The sequence below is a fragment of the Eubalaena glacialis genome, chromosome 9, assembly GCF_028564815.1.
Source record: "Eubalaena glacialis isolate mEubGla1 chromosome 9, mEubGla1.1.hap2.+ XY, whole genome shotgun sequence".
Taxonomy (NCBI): Eukaryota; Metazoa; Chordata; class Mammalia; order Artiodactyla; family Balaenidae; genus Eubalaena; species Eubalaena glacialis.
In genome coordinates, this window is record NC_083724.1 from 7,906,879 (window position 1) to 7,933,887 (window position 27,009).

The following is a 27,009-nucleotide window of genomic DNA, read 5'->3' on the forward strand; positions in this document are numbered from 1 at the left end:
GTGCTTCCCAGGGGCCCGGCATTGAGCCAAGCACGTTCACGTGTATTCTCGTGTCGTCCTCGCAGATGAGGGAAGAAGAGATCAGAAAGTCACCTCCGCAAGGTTCCATAACTGGCAAGTGGCCACGCAGGGACTCTAGCCCAGGTCAGTCTGGTTCCAGAAACTTCAAGTGGTACCTCTGGGCTACAAGCCAGGTTTTAGATTAAGGCTTGTAGCCGGGCCCAGAACTCTGTGATCAGGTCCCAAGGAGGCTAGAGGCTAGAGACTGGTGGGCCCCACTGCCGGGCCTTCTGAAGGGAGGGGGAGGCACAGAGCTATAAATAGGAGCAGAGCTTCAAGGAAGGCTCTACCCGGTGGTGAGCTCAGCCAGCTGTAAGTGGAGGCGCATGGTAGGGGTCTGGGACAAGACCTGGGCAGGGGCCAAGGGGGGGGGAATCTGAGCGCCCACCCAGCACCCCCAACGCCAAGACATGAACGGAAGAACGTTTGTTAGGTCAACGGTGGCTATCTCACCTTCCCCAAACCTCCACTCCACTCTGGGCCCTCGGCCGAGGGAGGCGGTTCGATGCTCTGAGAGCTGGCTAGTCCTTGGGCTTTGAAGGTACACCCCACACGGTTGTGTATAAACAAACAGTATTTTAATATTTGTATAAATAGACCACAATATTACCCAAAACTGCAAGAACAGAGCGTGGAAAACAGATTCTCAAACCCGTGCGTACAGCCTCTCCTGGTTGCACGTGACACTGGCTCCCCCATCTCTCCCCTGGGCCAGGGTCAAGTGCTGTGGGGAATGCTTGAAGGAAAGGAATCACCTCTTGGGGGCATTCTGAACGGGCATTCTGAACATGAGACTGAGCGCAGCAGACTCGTGGCTCCCCGCTGTTGACCTCTTGATCTATTACAAAAATAATGCTGGGGGCTGGGGGCCGGTGGCTGGAGTCGTGGCTACTCTGGGGAGGGTGACAGGAGCTGCCCTCAGCCCCAGACAGGCCCCTCAGGCCAGCAGCACCCCTGCTGCCCAGGGCTGCCATGCAGGCTGGTGGAGAGTGGAAGGCGGGCGGCGGGCCGACGCCCTATCTTTGCACGTGTCGGACAAAGGCCTGCACGAGCTGGATCAGAGGCTCCTGACTCTCAGGGCTGACCTTGGAGAGGGAGGTGGCCTTGCCCTGAGGCGAGGGAAGGATGCCAGCAGCAGGGGAGCTGGGGGCTCCCCGGCGGAAGTAGCGTGAGAGGCTGGAGAGCAGAGTGCTCTGCAAGAGAAAAAGCACCTGATGAGGCCCCGCGCCCCCCACCCTCAGGGCTGGCCACGGGAAGTGGGGGGCTGGGACCTCCTGGGGCCCCTCCCCAGTGGCCCTGCCCCACCAGGCAGGGCCCCCTACCCATCCTACCAACTCTGAGCTGAGCTCCTGCTTCATCCGCTGCTTGTCCCGGGGGTGCACAGCCGGGTCCCTAAGGTAACGCGTTGCCTGGGAGATGAGCAGGTAGAAGCAGTTCTCCATGGTAAACATCAGGAGGGACCTGGAGAAGGGCAGGTTTGGGCGCTGCTGCAGAGAGGGCCAAGCCGGCAGTGTGCGGTGGGCCACTGAGCCAAGAGGAGAGCCAGCCCAAGACTGCCCCAACCCCAAACCAAATCCCAGAAGGAGGGCTTTCTTACTTCAGTGTTCTGCTCCCTTCCGCTTGTGTGCTGAGCCCCACTGCCTGGGTGAGAGGCTCCTTTTTCTTGTCCAGCTGGAGAAAAAGAAACGGGGGTTAAAAAAATAAGGTAACAGTAACAGCTCCAACTCACTGAGAGCTTCCATTTTGCAGGGCCTATGCTAAGCTATTTTATCAGTTATTCATTTAAGTCTCACCCTAATTCTTACAGGTCGGCTCTATCACACTCACTTTATGAAGGGAAGGCTAGATAAACGTGCCCAAGGTCACGGTTAGGAAAACCGGGAAGACTTGGGTTGAGGGGCCAACTTACCTCTCCAAGCATGTTTAGGGCCACATTCACTGTGGCCAGAAGGGTCCCAAAAGAGGGGGCCACTTCGGAGTCAAAGGTGGGAGTGGTGAAGCTCAGGGCAAACAGGAAGTCGTATTCAGCGAGGTCCAGGGACTGCAAGGCAAGGCAAGACGAGAGCGATATAGGGCCCCACGGGACCCAGGCAGCTCTTGGTGCAGAGCAGGGCACGGCAGAGCCTTCACGGCTCCACTGGAGGCTGGTGGCACAGTGTGGCTGGTACCTGATCCAGCAGGATCTGGCACACGTCGGGGGTGAAGTGGCGCAGGGCCGCCAGGGTCCTGCTGAGGATCTTGAGGAGCCCGTACTGGACGGTGTGCAAGGCCCGCTGCTCCGAGGCCTCTGTGTCAGGAGTGGGCTGCTTGGAGGAGGAGCAGGAGGGGGCAGCTGTGGGTGGCCGCTGAGCTCGGGGGGCGACAGCCGAGGGGATGCCCTCCCCGTTTTTGTTCTGGGGGGGAGACAAGAGATGGCTGGAGCCACGGAAGCCAGGGGTGAGGCGGTCCAGGCAGCCGCGGCGGACAAGGGCTCAGTTACCTGCAGGTAGTGCTGCAGCATCTTGCGGCTGTGCAGGAGGGAGGTACAGGCCTGGCACAGGTAGCCCAGGTTTACCTGCAGCAAACCCAGGGGAGGGGTGAGGGGGAGCCTCGAGGCAGCAGCCCAACCAACTAGACCAACCATGCAGGTCTCTATGGTAACAATGCACTTCTCCGGCCCCCTGAGCCCCTCCCTACGTTCTCTAGCTCAAAATCTCACAGCCACCAAGCACACTCAGCTGCAAACTGGGGGTCAGCAGATGCCTGGATGGTTTCCCTGGGACCCAGCTAGATGCCAGGCACAGTATGACGTCCTAAGTAAATAAGTAAGATGGGGATAATATTCCCATCTTACAGAAGAAGAAAAAGGCTTAGAGAGAGGTGAAGTAACTTCGCCAAGCTCACACAACCAGCAAATGGCAGGCCTGTCCGACTCCAGAGCCTGTGTTCTTTCCCTGCCCCCCTCTTCCGCTGGCTCCCAAGTCCTGTTCTAAGGGATGCGAACCAAGGTTGATCCCACGGAGCCCAGGTTCTCAACCTATGAGGCTGCCCTATCCTGTGGCGGGAAAATTCAGCTCCAGAGGAAGCAGTGTGAAACCAAACCCTGTGCTACCTAAAGAAAAAGCCCACATTCCAGCAACAGGCCTGCGATTCACTCCCCGCCCCATCCCCTCCGAGCATTTCCCCAGGCCCTTCAAGAAGCAGGTCTGAGGCCCCACCTGGACGTCCTGCATAAGCTGAGGCAGGTGGAAGTGCCACTCCCTCCTGAAGCTGGAGAGCTGCAGGAGGAAGCCCACGGTGTGGTCCGCCTCCTCCAGGCACGCCAGACTCTGCACCGTCCTCACCGCATTGAGGCACTGGGAGGGGGGGACACGGGGAAGGATGGGGTGACTCAGGGACCTGCCACGCCTGCTCCCGCCCTCCCGCAGGGAGGAGAGGTCCTGGGCCCACATACGCTGAGGTGGCAGCGTTAACAGGTGGCTGGACGAAGCGGTTTCTGACTAAGAGGTTTCTGTCTGAGCGGATCCCAGACCAACCGTTCCCCTCCCTCAGCAGGGCAGCCGCACTGCTCGGCCTGTCAGCCAACAGTCCTTACGGCATCTCACAAGCGGGAGCACTGGCACCGCTCAACTGCCAAGCCTCAGCCCCGAACAGCCCAGATGACCTTGAACCCCAAGCCCCGACCCCAAAGATGCCAGCAGCCCCTCACCTGTAAGGCCCGCTCCTTGTGAACCCCCACGAAGTCCAGGGCCTCGGTCAGGAAGTTGTAGCGCAGGGTTTTGAGGAGTCGCTCCATCAGGGACATGGACAGGCGGTAGACACCCGGCCAAGAGGGGGCGTCCAGGGACTTCCGAGAGGTGCCGGGCGTCTGAGACACAAACAGCAGACAGGATCACGACAGCGCCGAGGAACCCAGCTGACAGGTAGAGCAGGGCCTCCTTGCAGCCCAGCAGCTAAGGCAGCCTGGCTGGTCCGAGTAGAAAAGCTCCTGGAATGGGCGCCAGCAGGGCCAGACGGGGTCCGAAGCCAACAGTTACAAGAATCCTAGGTTCTAGACCTGCGTCCGGCACTAACTAGCTGTGTGAGCTTCTCTTGCTAGAGGTCGGTGTTGGGTGCGGGGAGGATTCTGCACCATCAGTGCATTAACTAGGCCACTGAGGAGAGCAACTTCCGGGGCAAGTGAAAGCCCCAAGGGGGGCTGGGGAGGCAGTAGCAGGCCACTGGCACTCACCTGCACTGTCCCATTGGTGCTGAGCTGGTACACACTCAGGAGGGGCAAACAAATGCTCTGGGTGATGCCGGCTCCAGCCACTGCTGTGGCCCCCTGGGAGGGAAAGATGCAGAATGAGATGGAAGCTGTCACTGCAGCCGGCCCACCCAAGGGCAGGTGGAGGTCTTGGGCTGGGAGACTCACAGGCAGCGTCAGAACCCACCCAGCACAAGCAAAGAGGCTCCCTCGGGCTTGCCGCCTACCTGCTGGGTGCGAGCCAGGGTGAGGAGCAGGTGCAGCGCGGCCTCGGTGAAATGCAGGTTCTGCTTCATGCGAAGGCTCACCTCCAGGGTGGTGAAGAGGGTCGGCAGGAGGGGGAGCCTGCGGGTCACCTGCAGCCACGAGTCGCCATCCTCGTCCACCTCACACAGCTCCTTGGCCAGATGCAGGCCCAGGACACACACCTGCTGGGGCCCAGGGGCAAAGATGGGTGAAAGGGAAGGAGGCAGTGCAGGGGGAGGAGGAGGGGAGGAAGAGGACGGACCTCCCCCGGTCACCCCCGCCTCCGAGTGAGCCGGCTGAGACAGGACTCCAGCGCCTGCGTCCCACAGCTGTGACTCTGCCCTCCCCCCGACCCCAAACTGCCATCAAGCCGTGTCAGCGCACCTTCCCAATTCCACCACCCGAGCCCGCTGCTGCGTGGAGTCGAAGTGGCCTCCCCTCTAGCTGCACTATTGCAGTCGCCTACTAAATGGTCCTTCACTCTCTCTGGATCCTCTCTACTCCATTCTTCATCCCAGTGGCTTTTCACACTTACTGTTGACCACGAGCCACCCAAAGTAATAATACGTTTTACACTGCGCTCCAGTATAGGCATACTTAACATGTTTTCATTAAACCTACCCTTACCTCCTGCAAAGCCCACTGATATTTTCATTTACGTTTTATTCTACTTCATTTAAAAAATGCTGGTTGTAACCAAATGAGCTCAAGACCCATTTATAGGTCCTGACCCACAGTTTGAAAAAGTGTTCTGTACTACATCCAGCACGCTTTCTAAAGTACAAATCTCATCTTTTCTCTCCCTTGCTTAAAATCCTTAAATCGTTTCCTATTTCACTTAGGACCCAGACCAAAGACCCTGATAAGGCTGCTGGTCATCTAGCCCCCAGCTCTCCAGGCCTCACTTCATCTTGGCTCACACCAGATGACTGTTACCCACAGCTCAGTACATGCTGTCCTCGCTGCCCGAAGCTCCCCTGCTCCCATGGCCTGCGCGGCTCTACCAGTTCTTTTAAGTCACTGCTGAAAGGGTGCTTTCTCTCTGAATCCCAAGATGATGTGAGAACTCCATGCTGCACATTCTCCGTTTCACCCCTGCAGGACTTGCCACAATGGAATTCTGACACATCTCTGCACAGTCTGATTTATTAACTTTCCCCATCAGGCTGTGACTGTCTTGGTCACTAATCACCCTCGGGGCCTGGCACAGAGAAGGCAGCAGTTCATATCTGTGGATGCGTGTGGGAAGGACAGACAGGGTGCCCCCTCACCCCATCCCGCTGGTCCTTGTGCCGGGGCCGGGAGCAGTCGTCAGTTTCCATGCTGTCCTTGTCCTCTGTGGCACTGCCTGATGCCAGACTGTGGCGGGTCTGGTCGAAGAGTGCAATCACCTCTTCTTGGAGGGTCTCACAGACGTTCAGCACCAGCTGGGAGTACTGGGGGATGTCGCTCACTGTAAAGCAGATGGGAGGGGACGCTGTCATGCTCACCAAGGCAGCTGTCCCACGGGAGGGGAGGAGAAAAAGAGTTTTCCTGAAGATAAGAGTTCCAAGACCAAAAACTCAAGCCTCACAGGAGAAACGTCTGGCTCTGAAGTGGAGGAAGCCCTGTCCAGGCTGGCTGGCACAGGGGCCGGGAGACCGCTCCACTGGCTCCTCTCTGCCCCTCACCTCTCATCTCCTTCATCTGCAGCACCGTGATAAATGCTGAAAACACCTTGGCCTTGGTCTTCTCCATGAGTTGCTGGTCTGCCTGCAGCACTCCCTCCAGGATCTCCGTCAAGGGTCTGAGGATTTCATCCACAGAACCTAACTCACTAGAAGCAACATGGAGAGGAGAGGGGGGGGGAGAACACACCTCAGAGAAAGGCCACACACTGCCCTGCTCCCCCTCAGGCTGCCCGCGGAGTAGTGAGCCTCACATCAGGTGTCTGCCTGAGTCCCGTTCCCCAGGGGGGGAGGCCAGCCCATTTCACACCCACTTCCTCCCCTTCGGGAAGGGTAAGGCAAGCGTCAGTAAAGAGGATGGGACAGGCCGCCCCTCCTGGCACAGGGCTCACCTCTTCCACTGCCGGAGAAGAATAAGCAGCAGAGTGCACATCATGGAGCCCAGGCGGAGGCAGTTCACGGAGGCGGGGACTAGGAGCTGAGGGGAGACGGCACACAGTTAACGTCAGGCTTCCTATGAGCTGACGAGGCGGGAAGAGGTGAGCTCCATCCACAGGCACCTTCGGCCTCAGGCCTTTCTTTCCCAGCAGCGAGCTCACAGGGGTGGGTCACGGGGAAGAGGCCAGGGGTTGGCACGGCGGCAGCAGGCCTCTGCCTCCCACTGCAGCCTCGGGCCTCCCAGGCCACTTGAGCCCTTTGACCTGACCACTCTTGCGGCTGCACGCTTGTGAGCAGCTATTTGACCTCGGAGACCTTCTCCCTGGGAGGAATGGGAAATCTCCCAGACACACTTACTAACGCCTTGGTCCCATCGAGCACGTCAAGAAAGAGCTGGCGACGCACTGCAGAGTCGGTCAGGTGCATTATCTCCGCCTGCAAAGGAACAGGAAAAGAACGTCAGGAAAATTTCCCTGATTAAAATGGGACTTGAGGGCCCTGCTGTTTCTTTGTCTACCTTAGCCATGGTCAGAACCAAGCCTTCAAGGCTTCCCAGTGGAACCCATCTAGAAACACAAACTCCTCGACAAGGCCTGGGAGCCCCTTAGGATCTGGTTCGCCTGATTTTGGTTATCATCCCCGTTGTGCTCACTCGGCTCCACCCCTACAGGCCTCCTTCCTCCTCCGTGAATGGGCCGAGCTCTTCCCACTGCTGGACCCCTGCATCTGTGACTCTGACTGCCTAGAGCACCCTCTGGAAGGTTCCTCACACACTCAGGCCTCAGTGTGGACAGCACCTCCTCAGAGAGGGCCTCCCGACCACTCCTATCCTCCTTTAGCAGTCGCTATCATAGCATCTTTTTTTTTTTATATATATATTTTAAAATTTTTTTTTTTTTTAAATTTTGGCTGCATTGGATCTTCGTTGCTCTGTGGGGTCCTTCTCTAGTTGCAGTGAGCGGGGGCTACTCTTTGTTGCGGTGTGCGGGCTTCTCATTGAGGTGGCTTCTCTTGATGCGGAGCACGGGCTCTAGGTGCACGGACTCTAGGCGCATGGGCTTTAGTAGTTGTGGCATGTGGGCTCAGTAGTTGTGGCTCGCGGGCTCTAGAGCACAGTCTCAGTAGTTGTGGCACACGGCCTTAGTTGCTCCGCAGCACGTGGGGCCTTCCCGGACCGTGGCTTGAACCTGTGTCCCCTGCATTGGCAGGCGGATTCTTAACCACTGCACCACCAGGGAAGCCCTACCACAGCATCTTGGTTATTTCCTTCCTAGTGAACTACCACAATCCCAAACTGTATTTCTTTGTTCACAATTTGCCTCTCTCATGGGCCACCTTCCGTGAGATCAAAGACCGTATTTGCCTTATTCACTGCTGCATCCTGGCGCCTGGCACACAGTAAGCATTCCATTACTATCCATTAAATGAATGAATGATCAATGTCCTGGACTAAACCAGATAGGTTTCCTAGGGGAAAAGAGGATGGTGGGATTTTCAGAGCTGCAATTCAAGAACTGCTGCCCAGGTAGGACCTAAAAGGCAGGTGACACACAAATTACTGCCTGGGGAATCAATCATTCCCCCAAGATGGTTGAGCCTTTTGTTGTGTCTGTAGTCTCAGGGGTCCAAAACCACTCTGCCACAGCCAAGCTCCAAGGCTGTGGGCAGTCTGGCACTAGGGAACAAGTCATGGAAGATGTAGGAGTGTGCCTGGAACAAAGGGCATCTATTAAGCTTAAGTTAGTAATGAAATCAAGATAGTAATCTGGATTCCCTAAGGCAAAATAGGTCAATATCAAGTCCTTACTCCACAGCATGGTGTTGTCAAAGCACACACACACACACACACACACACACACAAAAGCCAAGGAAAAATGCAAATTCTTCCCAAACGTTAACTCTCTCTCTAAAAACCAATGCTCTTAGACACGTTGCAGAGACAACGGTCTCTGTTCTTTTTCTAAGAAGACCAGGAAATGCCATTTCTAGAACCAATGAAAACCAACTGTTCCCTAGAGAGGGTGCTGCTGCAGCCGTTGCAGCTACCTGCTGACTAGTCAACAAATATGTACCTAGCGTCCACAGGGCACACAGCGTGAGAAGGCCAACTATCCACGTGCACAAGAGGTGGATGAACGAAGGGAGCCCCTGGACCTATCCAGGGCCGCAAAGGTGGCTATAGGAGGGTTTTATGAATGTCTGAAGGGATTTAAAATGACTTCTCTGCACTTTCTTTAAGGGTCTCTTGTTTGCCCCAAAGCCCTCAAACACCCCATATTTGGCACAGAACCTGTTACATTTTAGCTCTCAGAGAAAAACCCTGATTCATTCTTTATCCCAAGGGGCTATACCTGCTAGGCATCCCAGCATATCGTTGCTAGGATACCAAAGTGAAAACCGCGCCCCAGGAGGTTCTTACGTGACTGGTGGCGATGATGAGAAACATCCTCCAGGCGGAGACCAGCATCTGATACTCTACCAGGGAGGTGCAGCTGCTGCCCTCTGTGTCAGCCGTGTGAACTGCCAAGGACTTGACATACCCTGACCAGTAGGCAAAGCGTTTCTCACTGGAAAATTTCTCGAGTGTATCTTTTAAAGACTGGTCTAATGAGCCCCTATGGTGTCGAGAAAAAACAAAACCTACAGTTAGGTTTTAAAAGCAGATGGGAATGTGATGGGCACAGACTGTTGCTGAGGCAGAGAAAACCACCTCACATGGGCTTAAAAGCAGACGGTTCCCAATCAGCTCCGATATGTGGGGCTCACACTTCTTGCTCAACATAATGGGTTAGGCTGAGGCCTTTTCTAGGATTCCTCCTCCATAAAATCCCGAGCACATGGAGTTTGCTTCACAATAACTCTTTCTGACAATCATAAATGCCATCAACGGACTGGCCAGGGACACAGACCAGTGGCCCTCCATAAATGGCTCCAAACTAGCTCTCTCCTCTGCCTTGGCTCATAAAGCCATGCCCTCAGCCGTAGACTACCATGGTCCCCCCGCCACAAACCTCTAATTAAAATCTCAAAAGGGGAAAGGACTCACTTAACTACATAGTATATCTCCAAGCAAATTATCTTCATGATTAGGGCACAGGTTTCCAGGATGCTGGGCTGTGGAGGGGGAGAGCAGAGAATCATGAGAACCTCTCCCCTGCTGCCCCGCCCACCCACAAGGGAACAGAGCAGGGACCCGACACTAGAAAACAAGAAAGCACATTCCCTGTCGAATGTGAGTGGGCATCTAACTTGCAAGAGCAGAAGCGTCAGGTCCACAGTGTCTCCAAGTGAGTGGAGACCACGGAGCCAACAACACAGAGCAGGGCATGCCACTCTCCTTCCCAGAGCAAAACAACAAAGGGAGAGAAGGCAAGCACTTCTCTGAGAGAGTTTCTAGTTTCTAGTGAAGAAAACATTCTGGTTGTTTAATTAGGGGAGGAGTCACTTTCCACAGCTCAGTCTCACAGCCCAGCCTTGACTCCCAGGGACTTTCAGTCACCGTCCCTCCCTCCACCACTGCTCACCTCGGATGTTTCTGAGGGAGGAGAAAGGGTTCCAAATAGTGGACTGGTTAAATTCTCCCAGAACTTGGGTCTAAAAAGAAAATACGTGTTGGCAATCACATGTTCTCTTACCCGGTCCCTTCTCTTCTCTCCACCTCCCCTTGGTGGTTACTTCTCCACATTTTATCGCTCCCACAACCCTAACATCTGCTGCGTGGGCCGCTTGCTCCTACATAAACATCAAGGGTTCCATGGACAAAACAGGTTCCAAGAGAAGAGCGTGCTCCATTCAGTCCAATGGCTTGACTGAGCCACTCTCATCTGAATCTACCGTTTCTCACGAACGATGGTTTTGGGGGTTGGCAAAAGGCAGAAATGCAAAAGGTGTAAACTCTAAGGTAAACACATCAGAGTAAAGGTTACGCCTGCTGGTGGCAGCTTTAAAAAGAGAATAAACTCCCACACACCGACCCAGGCACTAAGCACTTTTATGCATGTGCCCAGGGACCTGTCACAACAAATCTCTCAGAATGATTGTTACCCCATCTTACAGACAAGGACATGAGCTCTGGAGGTTAAGTAACTCCTGGAGACAGACTCACTTGGTTCTGAGGACCAGCATGGCACTGTCCCGACGGTCCTGCCACAGGGCATGCAGAAAGGCAATGGCTGCACGGTGCAGCAGCGGTGGGCACCAGTAGCGATCCTGCTGCTGGGAATCAATCAGCTCCAGCACCACATGGAGACAGCTCCACACCCCAAGGCTGAATTCCTGCAAGAGGGGCAGGCTAGAGTTCAGCCCCACAGCTTCTGCCATCAACTGGACCCACAGAGTCCAGCACCCACCTCCCAGGGAGCTGTCTCCCAGCTTCATCCCGGGTGCAGGCTCACCTTGGAGCCATCACTGCCATCCTTCACCTCCAGATTCAGAAACAGTTCAATGAGGCCTGGCTGCGTCTCTACGGCAACTGTGAGGAATTCCAGAATCATGACTTTGATGCGCATGTCCTCAATCTTGCTCTGCAGTCGGGTCAGGAAGGCATCACGGATGGCAGCCGCATCGTTGCCCAGGCAGGCGTATACTGACATTGGGGCCACCTGGTGGAGACCGGGACACACAGGCTTAGAGCTCTACCTCCAGAGAAACCTCAACAGACTCCTGAAGAAAGGTGCTGAACAACTCTCAGAAGATGCCAGAAAGGGAAACATTCAGATGGATAGCTCTGGGTCAAAAGAGACATCATTCCAAACTACAGCAAAAGATGCCCAACGAGGGGCTTCCCCAGTGGCACAGTGGTTGAGAATCTGCCTGCCAATGCAGGGGACACGGGTTCGAGCCCTGGTCTGGGAAGATCCCACATGCCGCGGAGCGACTGGGCCCGTGAGCCACAATTACTGAGCCTGCGCGTCTGGAGCCTGTGCTCCGCAACGAGAGGCCGCGATAGTGAGAGGCCCGCGCACCGCGATGAAGAGTGGCCCCCGCTTGCCGCAACTGGAGAAAGCCCTCGCACAGAAACGAAGACCCAACACAGCCATAAATTAAAAAAAAAAAAAAAAAAAAAAAAGACAAAAATGTAGTTCCCAGAGGCTCTCATTAAAAAAAAAAAAAAAAAAAAAAGATGCCCAACGATTCCCAGAAGAAATAGTAATCAACATAAAAAGATGCATAACCTCTCTCATGGTTAAATAAATGCAAAGTTAAAAAAAAAGATATTGATTTGTCTATTAGATTAGCAAAGATTAAAAAACTGATGAAGCCACTGTGGCAAGGATACAAGACTTGGGTTTTAGGAGCATAAACTGTTACAATCCTTTTTGGAGAGTAATTTCAAAATTTCTAATAAAAATTAAAATGTCCATTGATATCTATCTAATTCTTAGGAACTGTAAACAAAAGTTTACAGAGTTCTATGGATAAGAATGTTCACTACAGCACTGTTTAACACTAAGACAAAAAACAGCCCAAATAAATTAGGATGCATCCATTCTATGGCATGCCGTGCAAGCATTAGAGAATGAAGTAGCTCCAAATGTGCCCACACGGCAAGACTGCAGGATATCGTGTTAAGTGAAGAAAGCTAGACACAAAACAGTATGTATCATGGAATTCTGCTTTTGGAAAGAACAAAAGCTCACACCAAACATCCCTTAATATATAAGCACAGATAAAAAGAAATCTGGAGCAATGCGCACCAACCTGCTCATAGGAATTCCTGGAATGAGGAGATCATAGGGTACCTTAACTTTCTATGTTACATTTATCTGTATCATTTAAATAAACATTTTTAAATGAATTTGTATGTCTTTTATAAACAGGGAAAAAAAAACCTCTCATAAAACACAATTTGCGTGCGTGTGTGTGTGTCTTTATGGCTACATCACTTTAAAAGTCCAAGTTAGCTGCTTCTCTTGGGAGAAAGCAAGAGTGGTCTCAAACACAAAGTTAGTTTTCTGGGGCTTTGACTCGTTAGGTGGATCCTACCGTGGCCAGACGTTTCAGTAGCTGGATGGCAAGACGTGGCAAAGCAGGGTCGTGTTTGTGGTAGATGTATTTGGCAAGAACAGCAATAAGGTTGTTCCCATGGGCACCTGAAGAAGTACAGGAAACAGTTTAGACACCAAAGCATGCCTGATTCAAGCTCTCAAGAGAGCCTTCTGTTCAAAAAGGCTCATATATGTGAGGGAATTTACTCTCCAGTACTCGGAGGGCCAGAGCAAATCTAGGTGGCTGTATCATTCTCGTTTTTCAGTAGCCAAGGGGACAGGCAGGATTGGGGGTAAACAGCTCAATCCAATTCATTAAGAGCAGAAAAAGAGGGACTTCCCTGATGGTGCAGTGGTTAAGAATCCGCCTGCCAATGCAGGGGACACACGTTCGAGCCCTGGTCCAGGAAGATCCTACATGCCGTGGAGCAACTAAGCCCATGTGTCACAACTACTGAGCCTGCACTCTAGAGCCTGTGAGCCACAACTACTGAAGCCCGCAAGCCACAACTACTGAAGCCCACGCGCCTAGAGCCGGTGCTCTGCAACAAGAGAAGCCACCTCAGTGAGAAGCCCGCGCACCGCAACGAAGAGTAGCCCCCGCTCGCTGCAACGAGAGAAAGCCCGCGCATAGCAACGAAGACCCAACGCAGCCAAAAATAAAAAAAATAATAGATTAAATTTTAAAAAATTTAATTAAATTATAAAAATTAAATTAAAAAAATTAAATTAAAAAAAATTAAAAAAAAAACCATCAGAAAAAGATCCATTTTTAAGAAAACAGCCTTTTAACAAATAGGTTAGGAAAACCTAACCACATCACATTGAAGTGCCATCACATTAAAGCATGACACTGAAATGCTAAAAATCGCAAAATGATACAGCTCGAAAAAGGTCGTAGACGTTACCCAAATGCCTACTTGAAAATGAGGAAACTGGGTCCCAAAGAGATTAAATGAGTAGTTTAAGGTCAAAGAGTAATAACAGTCAATACTAAACAGGTACCAGGTTTTACAAGTAGTAATTTAATCTTCATTATAATCTCATAAGGTAGATACTGCTATTATCCCCACTTCATAGACGAGAAATCTGAAGCAGAGTTGTTTAATTATGTGCCCAAGGTCAAAGCTGGTTGAAGTCAGAATTTGAACCTAGACAGTCTAACTTTGAACATGTGTTCTTTACTATTATCCTGTCATCAATAGGAGGCAGAGATGAAGTATGATACAGTCTTCTTATTTCTAAGTCCAGGATGGGAACTGGTGATCATTCCCAAATTTCCTCAAAGAGTTCATCAGAAAATATTGTTGACCTCTAAAAATACAGCCTGAAGTATGTACTTATGGGCAGAAATGCTGCTGAGTGGAAGAAAATTACATACCATGTTGTGTGAGAGCCTGTTCCAGGGGGGACACCACATTAGAAGGAGGTTTCAGCCGAATAACATTGTTGGTGACGGAGAATGCCAGTTTCACCGTCTTGATCAGCAGCTGGCCCTGCCCTTGGCCCTCTGCCCCATCACTAGGGTGCCAAATGGAAACCAAAGTTGATTCAGACAACATGACTTCATTCGCAATATATGTGCTCTCATGAATTAGATTCCAACAATAATCCCAGAGTTCAACAGGTTCTTTTAGAGTCCCCAGTCCAAACTAGGAGAGAGGAGGAGCAATCAACTCCCTTTGCTATGTGCCAGTCTACAGAGCAGCCACTAGGTTATACAAAGGCTATGCCCTAGGAAGAACAAGGTTGTCTTTCTTATGCTGAAGTTCTTACAACATGCAGGCACAATAAAGATAAATGGGGGAAGGTGGCAAGGGAGGCCTACCTGCGGGGCTGAGCAGCCATCACCATGTCGATGGTGTCCACGCCGATGCCCATGATATTGATCACAGTCTGTCCTGCTTCCGTATAGGCCAGGCTGCAGATGCAGAGAGACTGCAGACTGGGGGTATGACTGGAAGACAGACGTGTTCTGAGTTACCGGGGAGCTGCCAAATTTACTACTGGAAGGAAAGGGTATTGTTCAAACCTAAACAATTGGACATTAGTGATACAGATCAGCTCTCGCTGCCAGAGGAAGCCACTCTGATTCCTTTCCTTAAATAGACCCTGAGAAACAATCTAAATGTCCATCAATTAATGGATATGCTTATTGAAATGAATCATAATTAATCCATACAATGGAATGCATGGAACCATTAAAACAAGACAGATCTATATGTAGTGACATGGAAATAAAAGGTACAGAGTTAGTACAAGCAGAGGAAAAAACCTAGAAGATACACATTAACTTGTTAATAGTCCTGTTTCCCTATGAACATGCATAATTTTTGTAAAGGTCATAAAAAAGGTCTGTGTGTGTGTGTGTGTGTGTGTACAATTTCACTGGGAACAACCTTGTTCACATTTCATTTGCTCTTCTCTCTTCATAGGGAGAAAGGAGAAACAGGCTGGTGGAAAGCAAGTCAGAACCCAGGAGCACTGAGCTCTGGGCCTAACCAAGTTGAGTACTCTGGAAGAATGAGCTAGCTCTGCACAGCAGAAGCCTGTGTCTTCCCTTGCGGACTGGCAGCATCCGAGAGTACCGAGCGCTAGCAATCACCCGCCTCCTACCTGCTGTGCAGGTCTGTTTCATGACACAGGTTCAGTATTGCATGAATCAGCTCCAGGATCAGGCAACCTGGACTCCAGAAAAGACAGAGGAATGACGCGGCCTTGTGTGATGAACCTTATCCCAAGAAAGAGAGAAAAATCCAGGGAACTAGCAATTCCTCCCATCTTCCCTGCCCATGCTTTCCTTACCAATCTGTTCTCTTACTCCGTGGGAGTTGTACCGCCACTTGTGGTAACTCGGCAGCATCTCCTTCAGCACAAACATGACACAGGGCACCAGCCCTTGGCTCTGGGTACTACCAAGCTGCCCCTACAAGAAACCATGCTGTGAGGGTTTATGCCACTTAAAGATAAGTCATTTTGTCACTAGAGATTTAATTCCAAAACCATAGGTCCAGAGGAAATCTGGGCAAACCTTGGCCATCAGTGGAAAAAAAAAAAGAAACATCAGAATACTCTAGTTCAACTGAATCCAAGTTGTAGGTTTCTCTAGAACAGAGAAAGGGACTAAAAAGACAATTTGACAATGTCACAAAAGGCACCTGCAAGAAAGAGAGGGATGAAGGCTAAATCTGAGCAGAAGAGAGGTCTATCTTAAACACAGAGGATATAGGACTGTTAATGATGGAGAATGCCAGTTTCACTGCCACGATCACCAACCACTCCCAACCTCTACCCCATCACTCGGATATCGGAAAGATCTGACGCTCCAAATTCTTTGTCCTAATATTACTTGTTACCAACAGCTTCCTTATCTTAAAAACGAGGCTTCTTTATATAAACATCAATATCTATATCCCTACCTGTACATAGGATTGTTTCTATCTTTTTAAGCATTCACTGATTGACTGACTCCTGCAGGCAGGAAGTGTGCTGAGTATTTTTCATGTGTGGCCCTCTCAACAACTCCATGAGGCAGAGATATTTATCATCCCAGTTTAGAGAGGTTCTAAGAAATTCAGTACTTGCCCAAGGTCATGCAGCTAGTTAAGTGGTCAACCTGAAATGTAAACCTAATTCTGACTCCAAAATCTATGCTACACAAGTTTTTTTCAAAGAGAGCTGTGACCCATTAGTGGATTGTGAGATAACTTATTAGAAAACATCTGAGTGCATCTTGCATAGTAAGAGTAGTGTTGTACTGTGAAATTCTGCTTTATAAGTAAACATACAATGTGTATCCTGGGATATGATGTAATGTGTACATATTACCCTGGGCTCTGTCAAAATAGCTTGAGAGTTGCTGCATTATACCATACAGCCTCTGAGTATTAAATACGTTAACACAGATAAAGCATCTACTATAGAATCTGGCACACAATAAATACTCAATACACAGAAACTGTCATCACCATAACCTCAGGACAACTGGTCTAGCTGCAAACAAAATGACTACAGTAGCTGGGGGCAGGGAAACTATTTCAGATGCTTCTATCTGATTAGATTTTACCTTGACAAGAGTGGTGATCAAGCGCAGAAAGGCAACAGTGACTCCATACTCGCCCTGGGGCTGTTCACTATTCATCAAGAGGTTTCCATACCCTCCAGCATTCATCCCCTCGGCACTGGGAAAAGACAGAGAGGCAGAGGGAAAAAAAGGTTTCAAAAAATTATAATCACAGAGCATTCTTCTTATTATTTAGATGGCTTGGGCATAAAATAGGAAAGCTCTGCAAAGGAATTAATCAAATCTAGGCTATTTAATACCCAGGGTAAGCATTAAAGACTTTATTGATATACAACCTCAAAAGTGAAAAATCAAATAAACATGAGGAAAACATCCTCGTCTTGTAAGCAAAAGAAATCAAGGAGAGAATGTTCAGGTAGTAAGATGGAGCCTGTGTATAAATAACTGGTCTACCAGGCAAGCTCGAGTGGCCACGAATCAAGGAAAAGTACAGAGTGACTATGGCTTAAAAAGGGGAAGTTGAGCCTCTGGATCCAGAAACCTCTGGACTCTCTAGACTGGAAAGTTAACTCCCACATACCTAAGGTGAATGAGAAATACCTCTTTCTCTCTCTGTCTCTCTCTCTCAGGCTTTGAAGACTGTGAACCATCAGTGCTGGCCTAAGAGGAAAGCAGCCTCTGTGCCCCAAGTCCCATCACCTCTTTTGCCTTGCCCTCACTCATTTCCGGTGAGAGGGCTGAACAGACAAGGAGCAAACGGGCAGAGAAGCATCTTTAAAACTAACGAAGCTAGCTTAGATCTGAAATGTATATGGTACTCCCAGGGAATATACTCTAATCCCTAAGACCTGGCTCACCTAATCATCTGACTCATGTTGGAGACGTGGTGGGCCACGAAAGGTAAAAAGCCTGTGTGACGAAGATCAGTCCAGACCTGAGAAGGGAAAAGAAGAGTCAAATGTCCATGTGTCTTCAGGTATACACCAAGCGTGACATTTTTCGGCTGTTAGGAAGACTTGGTGTCTCACCTTTGCTGGGTTCCGGGCAGCCAGAACGGTCAAGCAATTGACACAAGAAGCAATGACATCCACAGGCCGGGAGATCACGGTCGTTAACCTGGTTGGAGAACAGTGCACTGTACTCAGTAAAATGAATAATATGACTTGTTCCATCACAAATATTTTCCAGTTCTCTCCTCCCAAATCCCTCCTGGCAGCAGGGATGTGAAAACAGGAAAGCCCTCAGCTGGGGATAGATACCACACCAGGGCTGTCCACAGTGGAACATGTGCAGACTTTAGCCCAGTGGAGTTACCAGATACTGACCGCTGCAGCAGCATGTAGATGCGGGACGTGATGGGCAGGAGACAGTCTGCTATCGACAGGTCTGTACTGATGACCTTATGGACCAGATCAATGATGGGTCTGACCCGCTGGCAGTGCTGAATCACATCTGAGGGGGAAGGAAGCTTGTGATCTCAATGAAAACAATTCCTTTAAGATCACTGAACAGGGACTTCCCTGGTGGTGCAGTGGTTGGGAGTCCACCTGCCAATGCAGGGGACGCGGGTTCAAGCCCTGGTCCGGAAGGATCCCACATGCCGAGGAGCAACTGGGCCTATGCGCCACAGCTGCTGAGCTTGTGCTCTGGAGCCCGCAAGCCACAACTACTAAGCCTGAGTCTGCAACTGCTGAAGCCTGCGCGCCTGGAGCCCATGCTCCGCAGCGGGAGAGGCCACCGCAATGAGAAGCCTGCGCACCGCAGCGAGGAGTGGCCCCCGCTCGCCGCAGCTGGAGAGGGCCCGCGCACAGCAGCAAAGACCCAACGCAGCCAAAAAAAAAAAAGATCACTGAACAGTCTCTGAGACCCAGATGAACAAATTATGCTAATCACAATCTGGAAGGTTCTGAATCTTATCTTGAAATTCTCTATCTTCCAAATCCTCTAAGCATGTCCATTTTTCTTCCCACAGAGATGTCTCCCAAAGCTGACCTCACCTGCAGTGGAAACAACATGAAGCAGCATTTCAATCTCACAGGTGAAGAGGGTCCAGCTGCTATAAGAGTATTCCCAGCGTACCAGGTAGGCCCTATCGTCCAACATTACTTGGCCCACAGTGCCTTGAGGTATGCGAAGGTTGGTCTGACCCCCTAAGGAAGGGAGAGAGAGAAATTAGTCTAATAGGAAGACGTGACTCCTATAACAGACAGCAGTATTTAATCACACAGAGATGCATAGTTTCTATTCCTAGTATCCGACACTGCTACAGCTTTTTCCATTAAAAAGAAAAAGAAAAACAAAACCCCTCTCTAGTCACTGGGGAAGTGACTCTTTCCATGTGTCTGAAAAACAGCTGAGTGCAGAGTGGTTCTCCACTCAAATGATGACTATAGGAAGACCACCTTATGGGACAGTAGGTGCCTGGGTGACTGGGCAAGTCGGTAATGATGCCGAGATTAGGACAGTAAGGCTGTTACTCTTAGACACTGCCAGTAGGAAAGGAAATTGCTACAACATTTTTCTACAACTTAATTTGACATTACCACTCAAAACTTATTTTTTTAAAATTGTGGTAAAAAAATACATAAAATATACCATTTTAACCATTTTTAAGTGTTCAGTCCAGTGGCGTTAAGTACATTCACATGGTAATGCGACCATCACTACCATCCACCCAAAGAACTGTTTTCATCTTGCAAGACTGAAATTCTATACCCATTAACCAATAATTCTCCATTACCCCATCCCTCAGCCCCTGTGACCACCATTCTACTTTCTGTCTCTGTAAATCTGAATACTCTAAGTACCTCATATGAGTGGAACAGTGTTTGTTCTTTTGGGACTGTCTTATTTCATTTAGCATCATGCCTTCAAGGTTCACCCGTGTTATAGCATGTGTCAGAATTCCTGTTCTCTTTCAGGCTGAATAATATTCCACATTTTGGCTCTTGGGAAGAATTGATGTCTCACTTATATATACCACATTTTTAAAAATCCATTTCATCTGTCAGTGGACATGCATTTAAAAATTTTATTGTATATACCCTTTTACCCACAATCCCACTTTGGGGATTCTATATACTAAAAATAAAAGCACTAGTATATAAAGGTATATGTCCCCAAAGCAGCATTGTTTATAGTGGCAAAAACCTGACACAGCCTAAACGTCCTCTGGAAGGGAAAAGATAAAAAATTATGGGACATCAAGAATAATTACATAGTTACTGAAAAGAATGAGTCAGATCCACATGTAATAAAATCAGTTCGCAGAATGAATTTGTGAGAGAACACAGAAATGTGCAAAAGGACACACACCAAACTCTTAATGTTAATCATCTGATGGAGACAGGTCTGAAGAGAGATTAGCTTTTTAAAATGTATCTCTGCATTGTTTCCCTTGTTATAATGAACATGCATTATTTCTGAAGTAAAACAATCTAATGATGGAAAAAAGTGAGAAACTAACTAATAATTTATCAGCAAATCAACAAACACAGTGGAGAGGAGAAGGACCTGCTTTAAAGGCACCCATGTGAAATATTAAAACAGCAGTAAGGTCCACACAGAAGCCATGGAAAAGAGACAACTGAACCAGGGTCTGCCTATCTTACCAAGAGGGTAAAGGAGTTTGGGTGTTTGCCTCCGCCAGAGAGTTCCATCTTCATGGGAGATCACATCATGGGGCTTGTGCTTATAAAGTTCATTGTAGAAAGACATCTTATCCAAGAAACTATACACCTGCCAACACACAGAAAAAAAAACTCAGCCACACATTTACCAGGGGGACATTTAAGGGGTCTTTCCCATCTGCTTTTCTGCTCTTTTAGCCAGACTGTGTGGTCAGCCAGACTGTGCTGACTCTCAAACTTCTTACAAACCCATCCCTGTGACTTTTCTTAGACTTGCCTCTGCACGCCTCGTCAAATCCTTATTATTCTTTAACACCCAAGTCAAGGCCCCCCTCACTCCACAGAGAGTTGCCTCTCCTGAACAGTATGGTCTTTACCACTCAGGTGACATTAGTTACATACCACCTGGCTTTATTACTTATTTCTTAGACCCCTTACTCTCTTCCATCTAGATACTAAGGGACTTCACATTTTGTCTCACTCCCACAATACCTACAATAGGTACTTAATAAAAAGATTTAAATTTAATTTTATAGAACTGATGCACTATCTTTGGCATTTTTCATTCAACCTCAGACTAATTCTTGCCATGGCAATGAAATTTCAATGTGGAAAGCAAAAAGGATTCCTAAAAAGCATCTCCTGCTCTATTTAGGCATCTAACTGAACAACCTACCTTCTTGGCAGTAGACTTCCCTGATACGAGGGCTTGTAGCAATTGCAGGAGTGGGGAGAGGAGATGGGGAAACATTCCACATACACTGTCCAGAATGATCCCAAGACCAGAGGTTGGCTCCTATGATGGAAGGGTAGAAGTCACCGACCTTCACATTATCCACGGATTAACACATCTCTGAACTGCCCAGCAATCATAAGGGAAAGTAAAATTAATCCTTTCCTTTAGGCAGACATCATTCCTCTCTAATAATTTAAGACTTCCACGTTTCCACTGAAAAAGGCTATCAACAACTAATTGAGTCAGGACCTGAGGAGAGACTATTGCTGCCTCCAGTGACCTCTGCCGTCCTCTCCATAGAAAAACACCATTCACCTGTGCATGACCTGTTTCCACTAACGTGAAAAGCACCCACAACATGTCAGCAGATAGCACCACACACACGAGCAACATATCCTCAATCTGAATTTTGTTTCCCACCGGCTTCTCCCTGGAACACTGATTCTGTAAGACTGGATAGCATCTCAGGAAAAAGAGGATAAGATATACAGACAAATCAGTCAGGCCACAGTTTAAGGGAAAACATTTATTCATCAGCTGGACCTTGAGGCTTGAGGCCGTTAATGGTAAGACTAAGTACTGGTGAGAAACTGTTCTCTCCAAAGCCATATTCTTACTCTAAACCTGTTACAATATTCTGAAATTTCTTAAGACACAATTACAATCGCCCAGTGGTACGTTCAGGAGTTATAGCACTACTGGTGCCTGAGACTCTCAATGTAAAAAAAGAGTTGATGGGTAGGAGAGAGAACACACTGGTTAATAATGTGGACTAGGGACTCAAGTCAGACAGAACTAGATCTTGATCCTGATTGTCTAGTTGTGACTAGCTTGGGCAAATCACTTCACATCTCCGAGCATCACATTTCCTCACACGCAAAATGGTGATGATAATAATACTACCCAATCCATAGATTTTTGTATAGATTATATGAGAAAATAGACTTAAAAGCTTAGTATAAGACCTATCACAAAGTAAGTGTTTAATAAATTCTTCTGCTACAGAGAATACCATAGGATGGCTCTCTCTGACATACTTACTGTTCCCCAGAACAGTTCTGGAAGAGAAGGGTCTGCCAGGACTTCACATGCTGTGTCGATTACATCCTGTTGGGGAGGGAAGAAGAAAATGCTTATTTTCCCTAGTTGAACCAGTCCATCTTTTTTTAACTGTATTCTGTTAAAATAAAAACATGAATAATACCTTCATATAGTATGTCAGAAAGAATTCTGGGATTAAAAAGTAAGGGATGTAATCTTAATCTGTTGTATGATGTTAGGCAAATTAACCTTTCTGAACTTCAAATTCTAAAATGGTGAAACTATTATCTACTTCACAGTGTTGTCATAAGGATTAAATGAGATAATGTACGAGAAAATGAACTGTGAAGTTTAAAATGCCATGTTAATGTGAGGTACTACTAGATTCAGCTGAACTATGCTCCTAGAGGTCAAGAATAACGCCTTTTTAAATTTTTCATCCCCAGCACCTGGCACAGAGTTTGGCACACACTGGGAATCTAGTGAAGGCTTATGAAATGATTTATTGAAAAAATTCCAAGTACTAGGACACCTGTAACCCCAAAATGTTAACACCAATACTCCAGGCATATGGTAGGGTCCAAATGTGACCAGAATTTTGGCAAAGGATGCAAAGCTTGTTCTATGCTCCTAGAGCTTTGGAAATTGAGTCTTTCAATTAACACCAATTTCTTTTCTCTCCAATGATAAGAAATATTCATTTTCATCAACTTAATCAATTTCTTCAATTTCCAAAATAAGTCACTCATCATAAACGAATACAATGACTTAGTTATAAACAACTCCTCAAATATCATTTCCCACTGAAAGGAACCAGGGCTCCTTGGAGAAATGGCAGATTCCAGGTCTGGGGCAAGAATCTTCTAAGATAATCCTGCAAGATTTTGTCATATCAGAAAGCAATAGAGCTATCAAAATGTGTAAGGGAAATGTCAAACAGATTCAGAAGCTAATCTGAAAAAGCTCTTGCTGGCCAAAGATGGGGCAACCTGAGCCTAAGAATACTAACTGCAGAAAAACAACAAACAAACAAAAAATGAAAAAAGAATAATGACTGCAATGAATTAAAACACAGCTAATATGTTTAAATCCATGAGTTCACAATGCCATGTAAAAAATAAAAAAACCTCAGTAGCCAACTTGGGATGCTACTAAGGATGCTAGGGAAAAGTGGTAAATATAGGAAAAGAAGCATGTATAGTACTCTATACCAGAGAATCAAATAGGTAACGAGAGAGAATTTCTTTTTTTTAATTGAGAAATAATTGAAATATAACATTATATTAGTTTCAGGTGCACAAGATAATGATTTGATATTTGTATATATGGTGAAACAAATTTCTTTTTTATAGCAATGTTCCAACCAGTAAACAAAAGAGGAAAGATAATAGAGTCAGAATAGTGCCATTTCGTAACTCCTAAGGAACTAATGGATCTAGACAATGATATGTCTTGTGGTTACCATAGTGGACAGCACAACTACAGACTAAAAGAAATTTGACAGACTTATCAACCAATAATGTACAGATCTTATTTATTTAGATCCTGATACAAACTTATGATAAACTTATGACATTTATAATTAGGAATTTGAACCCTGCCTTGATTATTTGAAGATTTTTTTTTTTAGATATGATAATGGTTGTGAAATTTTACTAAAATATTCATATTTACTAAATGATGTCTGGGATTTGCTTCAAAATAACCAAGGAGGAAAGGGGCAGAAATGAGTAAGATCAGCTGTGCATTGATAATTTGGAAGCTGGTGATGGGATCATTAGACAATTTTTGTCTCCTTTGGAATAACTTTGAAATATTTCATTTTAAAAAAATATTGCACAAGAATATTAGCATCCACAGCTGTTTGGGACAGATGCACTACAGAGTAAAAAAAATAGGTTACAAAACAGTATATACATTGTGATTCCATTTCTGGAGAATTATTATATTTTTATATTTGGAAGGGAATGCATCAAAATGTTAACATATGTTATCCTGCAAGGTGGGATTATAGTTTTTTCTTTTTATCAGCACTTGCTAATTTTTTAATCATTAATATGCATCATTTTTATAATATAATAAGTGGAAAACAACAATAAACAAATCATACTTGAAGTAAATGGGTCTGTGTTATATCAGCTTCAAAGGGGTATCTTAGGAAGATGATTGCAAAGCGGGGCAGTGTAGAGTCTCATGAAAGCCAGAAACTGACCTGCTGATTGCCCAGTGTGTGCAGCTCCAGCGAGGTCAGAACAAAAGAAAGGAGTCCATAGACACACATGCACGCGGTGCTAGTGGTACACTGTAATGACAAAGGGGTCAGTGGGTAATTCTGAGTGACACCACTCTTTTCTAGACTCAGCACAATCCCATCACATTAATATAGTCTCTGTAAACAAATGGGAAGAGAACCTGAGGCTTCATAATTCCTAATTTAGTCCCAAGATCAGGAAGACAAAGGGAGAAAAGAGAAAGCAGGAACCATAAATATTACAACATAGTCAAGAATAACATCAAAAAGGAACCATTTTCAAAATGATCAAAGTTTTTGTGGGGAAGAAAACCATCTCCAGCCTACAAAAAGGATAGAGTCTCTACGTGCTGGTATGAATGATGCAGCTGCCTGAACTGTCACCGAGATAAATCAACCAGTGCCAACAAGTTGGCTGAGGTTTCCTTTAGCATGTCAAAACAAGCTGATTAAACTGTGTCACTCAAATTAAGTCCCAACACAAGACTCAAGAGAATTTCTAATTCATCCTGTACAGCTGAATGAATAAGCCCCCCAAAAAGATTTCTCCAGTCATTATGACCAAAGCTATCTTCTAAGAGATACTAAGTGGCGCAGCATAACATACTGGCAAAGAGTCAGACATAGTTCAAACTGTATCCACCATTTACTGCCAATTTATTGTTTCTGTGGGCAAATTCCATCTCCCTCAGTCTCAATTTCCTAATGTGTAAAATAGGATGATAAGCCCTAGTGCACAGAAGTATTTTAAGGATGAAACAAGATATCGTACAGAAAGTGCCGAGCACGTCTGTCACAGTAAATGCTCTATAAAGGTTAGTTACAAAACTATTATCATTATCCATGTCCTTGACAATTACTATTATTATTATCATGACTCATTAATGAGCTTCTGCCCCGCTCTTTGCCCACTCTCATGCTCAAACACCAATAGCCCGAGCCTCACATCATTTCCCCCACTGGCCAGTGAGCGGAGTAGTCGGGTCAAATACTGAAATACATTCAGCTGGATGGCTGTGCCACCTATCTTCCGGACAACACTGCTTGTCTCTTCTGGATTCAGGGTGTGACGGAGGAGAGCCCAGGCCAAAAGCACTGCGGTGTGATGTGGAATGTCCCCGAAGGTCAACATCAAACGGTCCATATCCTAATGAAAAGAGGAAACAACATTTGTGTCACTTAACAGAAAGGGTCAAGACCCTTCCAGAGGATCCTTCACCATGCTTAATAAGTCTTCCATTCATCCTCAGTGGCCCCTCTCTCCCATTCTGACATTTTACTCTTCCCAAGCCACAGCCACTTCGTTACTAGGCCCCTCAATTACTCTTCCCTTTACCCCCAGTTTTCTCTCTTGATTTTAAGTACTATTAAGATTATAAAATACATGTTCAAATAGAGACTCCTTAGAAAATTTCCCTGATCCTTCTAGAACTTTCTCAGATCTCTCTTTTTCTATCTTTCTGACCATCCCATCTCATGTTCTTCCCCTTTCCTCTTCTTTCACAGGCTCCATAAACGCAGACAACGGCCAAGGTTCTGTCCTTGGGCCTCTTTTGTCCTTATATCATCTCCCTGAGTCACTCTACTTGTTCTCACAGATCCAACTCTCACCTCTGTGAAAATAACTAACAAATCTGAGACTTCTTCCAGATCCAATTAACTTCTTAACAATGTAAAACCACAAATTCCACAATAAGGAAAACTTTATGTGGCAGTATAGTTGAGTGGTTAAAAACTTACTACTAACTACAAACCATCTGAAAAAATTAAGAGGCTGCTCCAAGTTCACCTGACAAATAAGACCGTCCTGGGCAAACTGGTGCAGTTCTCTTCTGTCATCCAAAGCACACTTATGCAAGGATTCAATATCCATGCCTTCCACCAGGATAAGGGCACTGAAGTAGCTGGAAAGAAAAATATCATGGTGTCATACATGCTACTCTGAACCTCAACGGAGACTAAGGTGAAATGTAAGACACTTTAGTGTCAAAAAGGTTGAGTTATTTTACATTCTTTTTTCATACTAAGACTTCTAAATCCAATATGTATTTTACACTTCCAGCACATCTCAATTTCACCAGCCATATTTTATTTTTTATTTTTTGGCTGCACCACTCGGCTTGTGGAATCTTAGTTCCCCGACCAGGGACTGAACCCAGGCCCTCAGCAGTGAAAGCGCAGAGTCCTAACCACTGGACCACCAGGGAATTCCCATGACCAGTCTTATTTTATTTTTTAGTTTTTATTTATTATTTATTTATTTTGGCCGCATCACGCAGCATGTGGGATCTTAGTTCCCTGACCAGGGATCGAACCCGCACCCTCTGAAGTGGAAGCGCAAAATCTTAACCACTGGACCATCAGGGAAGTCCACCAGCCAGCCATATTTTAAATGCTTGGTAGGGTCATGTGGCTTCTGCCTATCAAAGCACAGATCTAGTACTGAAGGTTTCTACAGCCACCAATTACATCTAGGCCAGATCAAATGTCTCAATGGTCAAGTGTGTATTTTTTTTAATATATTATTTATTTATTTATTTATTTTTGGCTGTGTTGGGTCTTCGTTGCTGCTCACAGGCTTTCTCTAGTTGCGGCAAGCGGGGGCTACTCTTCGTTGTGGTGCGCGGGCTTCTCATTGCAGTGGCTTCTCTTATTGCAGGGCACGGGCTCTAGGCACGTGGGCTTCAGTAGTTGTGGCGTGCAGG

At 47.3% G+C, this 27,009-nt stretch overlaps 1 protein-coding gene across 2 annotated transcripts in view; it reads right to left on the reverse strand.

The window, feature by feature from the left end:
- Positions 1 to 616: 616 nt before the first annotated feature.
- NUP188 (nucleoporin 188) overlaps positions 617 to 27,009 on the reverse strand; it is a 48,191-nt gene continuing 21,798 nt past the window's right edge. For both annotated transcript variants that reach the window (XM_061199793.1, XM_061199794.1), the window contains 35 exons: positions 26,094 to 26,208; positions 25,251 to 25,451; positions 24,266 to 24,355; positions 22,054 to 22,119; positions 20,953 to 21,072; positions 20,259 to 20,385; positions 18,645 to 18,797; positions 17,973 to 18,099; positions 17,676 to 17,763; positions 17,505 to 17,581; positions 16,690 to 16,804; positions 15,429 to 15,549; positions 15,240 to 15,306; positions 14,452 to 14,580; positions 14,005 to 14,144; positions 12,622 to 12,728; positions 11,031 to 11,237; positions 10,742 to 10,911; positions 10,161 to 10,230; positions 9,683 to 9,750; positions 9,056 to 9,251; positions 6,994 to 7,071; positions 6,591 to 6,676; positions 6,202 to 6,347; positions 5,803 to 5,984; positions 4,513 to 4,713; positions 4,271 to 4,363; positions 3,749 to 3,907; positions 3,258 to 3,395; positions 2,540 to 2,614; positions 2,229 to 2,453; positions 1,970 to 2,101; positions 1,658 to 1,731; positions 1,392 to 1,521; positions 617 to 1,253 (listed from right to left, as the gene is read on the reverse strand). In XM_061199793.1, the coding sequence (XP_061055776.1) occupies positions 1,077 to 1,253; positions 1,392 to 1,521; positions 1,658 to 1,731; positions 1,970 to 2,101; positions 2,229 to 2,453; positions 2,540 to 2,614; positions 3,258 to 3,395; positions 3,749 to 3,907; positions 4,271 to 4,363; positions 4,513 to 4,713; positions 5,803 to 5,984; positions 6,202 to 6,347; positions 6,591 to 6,676; positions 6,994 to 7,071; positions 9,056 to 9,251; positions 9,683 to 9,750; positions 10,161 to 10,230; positions 10,742 to 10,911; positions 11,031 to 11,237; positions 12,622 to 12,728; positions 14,005 to 14,144; positions 14,452 to 14,580; positions 15,240 to 15,306; positions 15,429 to 15,549; positions 16,690 to 16,804; positions 17,505 to 17,581; positions 17,676 to 17,763; positions 17,973 to 18,099; positions 18,645 to 18,797; positions 20,259 to 20,385; positions 20,953 to 21,072; positions 22,054 to 22,119; positions 24,266 to 24,355; positions 25,251 to 25,451; positions 26,094 to 26,208 (4,450 nt within the window). In that variant the 3' untranslated portion in view covers positions 617 to 1,076. The remainder of the gene's footprint in view (positions 1,254 to 1,391; positions 1,522 to 1,657; positions 1,732 to 1,969; positions 2,102 to 2,228; positions 2,454 to 2,539; positions 2,615 to 3,257; positions 3,396 to 3,748; positions 3,908 to 4,270; positions 4,364 to 4,512; positions 4,714 to 5,802; positions 5,985 to 6,201; positions 6,348 to 6,590; positions 6,677 to 6,993; positions 7,072 to 9,055; positions 9,252 to 9,682; positions 9,751 to 10,160; positions 10,231 to 10,741; positions 10,912 to 11,030; positions 11,238 to 12,621; positions 12,729 to 14,004; positions 14,145 to 14,451; positions 14,581 to 15,239; positions 15,307 to 15,428; positions 15,550 to 16,689; positions 16,805 to 17,504; positions 17,582 to 17,675; positions 17,764 to 17,972; positions 18,100 to 18,644; positions 18,798 to 20,258; positions 20,386 to 20,952; positions 21,073 to 22,053; positions 22,120 to 24,265; positions 24,356 to 25,250; positions 25,452 to 26,093; positions 26,209 to 27,009) is intronic.